General features: G+C 45.0%; 1 protein-coding gene across 1 annotated transcript; it reads right to left on the bottom strand.

Annotated features, from left to right (window-relative positions):
* Positions 1-694: 694 nt before the first annotated feature.
* LOC124700967 lies at positions 695-5,230 on the bottom strand. Its single transcript, XM_047233031.1, has 4 exons — positions 5,028-5,230; positions 4,755-4,844; positions 1,517-1,918; positions 695-1,376 (listed from the first exon to the last, which is right to left on the bottom strand). The coding sequence occupies exons 1-4, from the start codon at positions 5,150-5,152 to the stop codon at positions 950-952; spliced, it is 1,044 nt and encodes a 347-aa protein (XP_047088987.1). The 5' UTR covers positions 5,153-5,230; the 3' UTR covers positions 695-949.
* Positions 5,231-8,751: the final 3,521 nt, after the last annotated feature.

Genomic DNA, 8,751 nt, shown 5'->3' with positions numbered 1-8,751 from the left:
ATTAGGTGGTGCAGCTGCTGTTTGACTTCGATTGCTTATGCTTGTAGATGACTTTCACCATGGTGAGCCTCTTCGATTGTTTGGCACAGAAGATTTTTTAAAGTATCCAGAGAATGCTTCAGTTTCTAAAAAAACGAGGTATTAAATACTTCAAGGTGTTTGGATGCAACGAATACTATAGTTTTAAAAAGTGAAGTATGACCATCATCCAACGGATACTATGGTTCTAGAAACTGCATTTTTTGCTTTGAAAACTTCAGTCATGACCCTTTTTTTTTTCCTAAACTGAAGTATTACATCCCCAACACTGAAATACTGTATTATTTAAATACTACTATGGTTTTAGAAAAAACGGAGCTCCCAAGCAGAGCCTAAAATTGCATTGTAGTACTACTCTGTCCTGCACTATAGACTATATTACATCTAAATTTCATTACACCAAACTTTCACTTTAGCACAAGGTTGTTAAATTAACGATGAGCCCTTGGCATGAGAGATGGTGGCCTCCTCTTTCTTTCAAGCAACATCACCCATTAGCGGGGTATTAGTGAGAAGCCAAGCGGAACAGCAACAAATCAATCTAGGCACGTCACTAGTCAGATAAGGTGCACAACGGAGTTCAGTTGCAAAGAAGCAAGTACAATCTAGGAATACTTGTAATGACATGAAAATCCAACTGCCATCTCATCTCATCTCATCTCATCCTTGAAGTTCTTTTTCGCAATGTAGTTTTGATTTACAGCCAGCCATTTTTCAAGGAAAAAAACAGCTAAAATCCCCAAGTGGTCTGCGTTCACCATACTCCGACTCATTCTTCCTAACAAAATGTTTTAGAGTTACTAACTTGAGGGATACACACACATAGTATCCACATCACAGAAATCAAAAAGCATGTCCAGCAACAGCGAAAGATTCAGTGCGCCTAAACAGGATGTCTGAGCATTCGACCTTACTGAATTTCGAGGAAGCTGAGGACATACTGGTTGTCGTCACGGAGCACAGCATTTCCCACCAAGGAACCATCATCGTAGGAGATCACTTCACATCCGTCCGAATTGAAGTTACAAGAGATCTTGTGGCTGCTGACCAGTTGGCCTACACTCACGAGGTTCGCCTTGAGGCCCTGGACAAGGCAAACATCTGGGATGCTGAAATCCTTTGTTTGGATGTCACCGAAGCCTGACACAGTCAGAAGTGCCCCATCAGCAGCCTTCACCCGAGTCAGCCCAAGAGGTGGATCACGGAGGTTAGTCAACAGCTCAGCTTGGTGAACCACGTGGCAGCCTGCCCCCGAGTCCAAAAGAAGAATGAACTCGGCGTCCATCGAGTTCCCAGATGTTGACAGCGTTCCAAGAGCATGCAGTGAAGGAGAAAGTCTGACAAGCAGTGGAGCTAAAATCAGCCATCAATCAATAAAAATGAAGGTATTGTGTTGTGACACGAAGGTTTTCCCCATTGTAACACCATGGTCAAATATAAATTTATGTATGACTGAATCTTACAGCTGTCATAATACCTTGTCATGTCTGGAACATATTTAGGATAAGTTGCAATGTGGAAATGCCAAAGCTCAGGACATCCCTTCTTAATTCCAGGAGCATTTTTAGGAGAATTTATGAAGTGGATACCCAAAGCTTCAAGATGTCCCTTCCTGTTTTCTGGAACATTTGAGGGAAAAGTTATGAAGTGGAAACCCAATGCCTCAAGGTCTTCCTTACTGATTTTTGGGACATTTTTAGGACAACTTATGAAGTGGAAACCCAAAGCCTCAAGGTTTTCCTTCTTGATTTCTGGATAACTTTTATGATAAGTTGTCCAGGGTAAGCCCAAAACCCCAAGGTGAACAGTGTTAGGAGAACTTATGCGGTAGAAACCCAAATTCTTAAGTTGTTCCTTGAGGACACCATCCTCGTGAATGCTGTCAGGAAGTACTAGGAGAATTAGTTATGTAGCAATTAACAAGCAGGTAAAATAGTAATAAATGCACAAGGAATATTTACAAACGGACAACAACATTGTACTATTTAAAAGATCAGCAATCCTAAAAACCTGTAGACTATTATTCAGATGAAATTTATGCTACCACAGTGCCGATTACAGTGTGCGTATGTTTTATGCTGGGTGTTCTAGCAATTGGTCATATTCCCAACCCACTCCAAGCAAACTCTGAATTTCTTGCTTCTTTTAAGAAACGCAAGTTCCTATGGACAAAGCTTACACTCCTTTAGTTTTAGGTACCATATGTTTTCAGCATATTTCACACGCACATACATATTAGTTTCTCTCAAACTTGAATAAAAGCTCTTCAGGGAAAATTGTAGCATCATTATCGTTTATCCATACTTTGGGTGGAATTGATCCTGAACAATTAGAGATCTGCAAATTCCTATTCAACTATTGAAGTCTTTCCATGTTTTCACAACAGGTGCTAGTGATTTTCTGGTTCAGTCAATGCAAGTGTATTATTAGTACCTGACACCTGATGTAATTATTACTTGCCTAAGGAAGCAAATTTATGTACAGATCTGCATTTGTATCTAGAAGAAATATCACTCACGTTTGGATTTTGAATAATCAACCATGGGAGAAGGGCTACCAGCCCATCTTTGTGCTAACAATAGAGTAAACCGCACGGGCGGTCCCGATTCTTTTCCCGAACCTTCACTTTGGTCCTAGTTTTTTTAAATTGCACATCCAAGTCCTAAATCTTGCATAAGTTATTCACCCCAGGTCCTAAACCGGTCAGACCAACGTTGACCAGCACCACGTTGACATATTTGCAAATAGCCCCTCCCCCCTCCACCCAAGATTGTATTTCTTCTAAAACTCGGTCCCTATAGAACTGGACATGCCCCGACTCCCATCCTTGTCTTCCCCAACGCCACCGCCGGTGCACCGCTCTCCCGGCCTCGACCTTGGGCCCGTCCCCTTGTGCTGTCGCCTTCCCCGTGCACCCCGCATCGGCGCCGTCCCGCCCTCCCTTGCAACCGCGTAGGAGGCGCTTCGTTGGATCGATCTAGGCATTTTCGCCCGACGCGCTGCTTGATGCACAGCCGAAGACGCGATATGACCAGTATTCCTCTTGGCTCGTACCTCGCCTAATCGTGCACATGCGTTAGTTGGGGGGGTGGGCACGGCAAGTTTCGGACTAGGTGGCGCCACATCATCCGGTGGCCCCGCACGAGGCCTTGGGAGAGGGCGTGAGGGTAGCCGATAGAGGCTCCGCGTGTGCCGCCGCCTCCGGGTTTGACGACGCCGACCATCGGATAAACTCCGATGTAATGGATCGAACCCCGCCGCCTTCGGTTGTGTTCCCCATCCTCGTGCAGCCCACCATCCCATCCTCTCGTCCTCCCGACCCGCCGCATCCTACTAGGCCCTGCGCCACCGCAGCCGCCCTCCCCGGCACCCACGCATCGGCGGTGCATTCTCGGCCACCCGCACCACCAAGCACGCCACTCGCGGCATCCCACCTCCCCCTTCTTTGCCCTCCTCACCTGTCACACCCTACCACGCCCCCTGCACCACCGGCGGCACCGTCCCTCGCACGCGTTGGTCACGAGCAAGGCGAACCTTCCGGGATCGGGGTGCCGACCGGGGCGGCGGCGGGGGCATTGCAACGTCGGCAATGGTGGGGGATTTACCGAATGAGGCAAGTGGATCGAAAGTGCATAGTCATGGGGAACCGGGGGATTTTCGCAATTATCCACCTCTAGCGTTAGGCTTCCCGGGTCCCATTTGTCGACGTGGCACTCGGTCAACGTTGGTCTGACCAGTTTAGGACCTGGTGTGAATCACTTATGCAAGATTTAGGACTTGGATGTGCAATTTCAAAAAACTAGGACCAAAGTGAAGGTGCGGAACAAGAATCGGGACTGCCCATGCGGTTTACTCCTAACAATAATACAAGATGGAAAAAAAAGAAAACATAAAGCAAACAACCGATAGAGTGCTACAATAAAAGTCTATTCATGTCCGAAATCGAACTAATGTTTAAAAGGTACCTAACATGTGCATGCCAATAACCAACTCATCATGCTTACATTCAAGTCCATGAATTAGTTTTTTTCCTAGATATATAAGTTTAACGATGTTATATTTGTCATATTCCCTCATATGAAACCATTAAGTCCACCATCCTTGTCTTGGAAGGTTATTTCTGATTACCAACAAACTTTACAGGAAAGTTCACCATAAATAATGCCACTCTAATCTTATTTGCATATGGCTCCTAAAGGAGGGAGCAAAATGTAATTACACTAATGATTATAAGAGAGCCACACTCTTGCTGAGCGCAATTAAGACCAAATATAGCAGCCCAATATATATATTGGAACAGTTCCAACGGGTAGACCACTTAGGTATATAATGTTGCCAGTTCCAACAGGTAGACCACTTAGGGTATGAAACATGTGCGGAATGGAAGTTGAAAACTTATTCATAAACTAAAAATATATATTTCCCAAGAAGAATATGCCCACATCATTAATACAGCGCTCACAGTATAGTGGAACTGTTAACACTCGATATCAATGACTAATTCTTAGATATGTTAATAATGATTTAACTTGTACCATAAATAGATGCATTACAATGCAGCATGAACCACTACTAAATGGATAAATAATTCGCATTAATGGAGTACCGGTGAAAGATTTGCTGAAGGGAAAGACAGCCACAGCATGCTAGCTCAATCAGAAACGACAAGAAGGATTCAGTACAATGGCATCATGATAGATAGATAGAAGCAAAACCTTTCTTCAGCGTAGCCCAGCTTAGGAAAAAACTTGTCAGCAGGATCTGAGGAAGCCGCAATAAGTGGGCCCAGCAGTTCCGCCGGATAGCTGCAACGGTAAAACTGAATCACGAAAAGGAAAAGGGCATATATCTAAGAAAAAGGGAGACGGGAAAAAATATGGCCGCAAGCGAGGATTCACAGAACTCCATGGATCTGGAGATGGGATGCTGTCCCGAATCAGAGGATCAGCATCAAGTAAAAGGGCGATGATGTTAGATAAGTAAAGTACCTTTCAGTTATATCATTATCTGCGATTCCCAGATCGAATCGGCGAACAAGGAGGACGACCACATATTTCTCCCGCGGGATTGAGCCGAGGAAGAATCCTTCTTCACGAGGTCCTCCTTCAGGCATGGCGACCGGTCCGTTTGGCGGCGGCGGCGGCGGCGGGAGGGCAAGTGGAGGGGGGTGTCGGAGGCGAATTGGGGTAAGCAATTGTAGGCTCGAATTGTCACACAGATTCTTCTCGCCGTCGACGTCATTGCCACTCGCCCTTTTTGAGGAGTCGGTGATGAGTGGATCAGTGATTTTCACCTGTCACTCTCAAATTTAGCAAGCAAAGGCCACGCGCCCACGCCGGGGTTGGGGAATTACAAGTGTACCTGGGCTGTGGGTCTGTCTGCTTTATGGCCCTAGCTGACCCTACCAAAATATTGGTCTTCCTCTCTTCTTGCTGGCACGAGCAATGCTATATGTACAATAAAATCTGTCCCACAGTTTGCTACGACTGACTCATATGAGCCTATGTCAGCAAGTGGGCCAGATAATGGGATTTACCTCATCAGTCCAGTTGTACATAAATCGATTTTATTGTATGTGAGGCAATTTCATATTGACGCTCAGGTTTGTTTCTAGACTAGAATTCCCCACCCCGAGGTACACTTGTAATTCTCTTCGGTTGGAAATAGATCCGCCACCAATGTTACGGGTGGTACTCTAAAAATACATGCAATGAACTTGTATCATGAAGAGAACGTGAAACTTGAGCTCCTCGTATCAACATCATTCGTGGTGAACCACCGGTGCCGGTACGGAGAAGTATCGATGACCCATGACGCTAATAATTCCTAAGTGAAAGGGCTAGCTAAAGAAATATGGGTTTCGTGGGTTCACTTGATCTATCACATAGGCACGGTGGCATAATACAACATAAATATGGTAAATACAAATACAAGTTGATGATTGTCTAAATTAACAAACATGTATATATATGGGCATCAACATCCAAATATCAAACATAGCCCGTATCACAAGTATGATGCTAATACTCCCCAAAGCGCATGGTTTGTAGTACACACGAGTTAAAGTGCAAAGTACAGAGTATTCTATTTATCTCTATGATGACATGAAATTGAGCATCAGACAACTAATCGGAGGTTCCTAGCCTTTGCATCCTTAGGCCATGTACAATGAGAGATGCTTAGAGGGGTGCTTAGAGAAATAAATTAAACTTTTTTGCTAAGCAATGATGCTTATTTATACATGAGAGGTGCTTAGTTAGGCATCTCTCTAGTACAAATAAGCCCCAGTGCGTAGATAAAACCGGTTTATTTTTCTAAGCACCCCCTAAGCACCTCCCATCGTACATGCCCTTTGTGTGGTATCTCAAGAAGGTTGCCAACCAGATTAACTATTTTACCTTTCCTGTCACTAAGCTAATTGCTCCATAAGATCCACTCCAACTAGTTCACACCATTTTATCTACTGTTCTAACTCCTAGGTGGCCAAGTCTAGCATCAAGAATGGAGAATGATATGGATATACAATACATCAAAGACAAACACACAGACTTGCATCTAAATAAATCATCTCGTCAATAAGGACCCACAACCTTAAGTTACATAAACAATGTCATAATCATGCATGTCAACAATAATGATGGTACATAAAAAGATATGATCAAGGTACCACTACAAAATAATCTCTAGGCGGTGGATTACACCCCCCCCCCCCATGGCGGAGATCAAAGAGGAAGCTATGGTGGAGGAGAAGATGCAAGCGTGGGATATTGGCCACACAGATAAGGACACAATTCGAATATTGGCTCAAAATGCAGCAAGGGGATTTCCAGGTATGCTTAGTAGCATCAAATGCATGCATTGGGTTAGAAGAATTGCCCGTTTGGTTGGCAGGGGATGTACAAGAGTCACATTAGAGAGTGCAGTGTCGTGGTTGAAGCTGTGGCTGACTATGATCTATGGATTTGACATGCTTTTTTTTTGGCATTGCTGGATCACACAATGACATCAATGTGATCCAACGCTCACCAATCTTGGATAGACTTGCAGAATGCCATGACCCTGTGATCAACTATGATATCAATGGCCACACATACAACAAAATATATTACTTCGCATTTATCCTCCATTGGAGACATTTGTGAAGACAATCACCACCCCCGTTTACTGAGAAGATGGTCTGGTATTCATAGTGCCAGGAATCCAATAGGAAGGATGTCCAATGGGCATTTGGTGTGCCGCAAACTCGTTTAGCTATTGTTAGGTACCCTACTCTAACTTGGTCTAAACTTTAGGTGTGGGAGGTGATGAATGCCTACGTGATCATACACAACATGATCATCGAGAGTGAGCGTGCTGATCCGGAGGGTACAATGAAAGAGTATTTTATCCTTATAAGTTATTTTGGTTAATGATGACATCCTAGCTAGTGTGTGAACTAATGTTATCTCTAAGTGATATCACAGTTTTTAGTTCACAAGTGATGAAGGAAGATGGTTAGAGACCCCGCAATTTCCATTCAAGAGAAGTGTTAGTTTTTTCATTTATTTTCCTGTTCATTAATGTTTGAGTCATAGGAAACACTGCACTATTAAGAGGGGTGGTCTCGATGAGCTTAATGCGAATGTTTTCTACAGCCTAAACACATCCTACCACCCACATATTGTCACACAAAAGAGAGGAGAGAAAGATCGGAGTAGAAAAGAGACGTTTTGAAGGTTTAAGCGAAATCGACAACGTCGGCAACCCCGTCTGTCGTTGCCTATTCGACAATACCTCGGAGGAGGGATCCTCACGAGGGGGAGAAGAAGTAGGGGCCATCGGGCGGAGAGTCCTCGGGACGGTGGTATGCGATTTACCCAGCTTCGGAACACATGCACGATGACAGGGCCTACTGCTGCTTGTCTGTTATTATCTGGGGCTTTCGCGTTGTTACAATAAGTTGTGGTTGTGCCTCTAGGGCTCCCGGGATCCGGCTTATAAAGGTGCCATGATCTAGGGTTTACACGGAGAGTCCTAGCCGGACAAGTTGCCTAACTACGGAATATTACATTGCCGTGCACGTCAAGGATCCGCCTTTCCTTATACGCCATACTGGATCCGGCTACCCCTGATGGGCCAAGCCGGATTTGACTTCCAGAGTAGGTCGGTGGATCCGGCTCCTTGTTCCTGGGCTGGACTTCATCCATCTTGATCTACAGCAACTGGGCTGCCCGATGGGCCATACGCCACCATCACCGTCTATGGGCCACCCGGGCTCGCCGGATCTAGCCACTGTCGATGGTACACACATGAAGTATACCCACAACAGTAGCCCCCAGAGTTCTCCGAGTTTCACCCATCTTCTCCATCTTGCTCGAACCATCTGAAAGTCTGGCAAGCATCTCGGAAACTCGGGGAAAGTTGAGAACTCCGACTTCATGAAACTTCCTCCTCCAGCTTGCATGCCGGAAAGATCTTTCATCCCGCAGTACTTCATCCATCGACCTCATCGTTACAACAAGTCTCCGGGTTACTACCCTGCTGAGATAGTAACTTGTCATTTGAAACTCTTACCCAGAACCTTGAAAGGTTTGAATGGTTCCGCCAATTTTGGTGCCATTTTCAGGTAATTTGAACGGTAACTTGATCCTTAGCCATTTTTACCGCTAAGGTTTTCGACACGTGTCCATAATCCAACGGTGCGACGCTTGTGTTCCGACCACAGGATGCGGA

This window comes from Lolium rigidum, chromosome 3 (genome assembly GCF_022539505.1).
Source record: "Lolium rigidum isolate FL_2022 chromosome 3, APGP_CSIRO_Lrig_0.1, whole genome shotgun sequence".
NCBI lineage: Eukaryota > Viridiplantae > Streptophyta > Magnoliopsida > Poales > Poaceae > Lolium > Lolium rigidum.
Note: the sequence above shows the minus strand (reverse complement) of the source record. Positions and strands in the feature narration are given on the sequence as shown.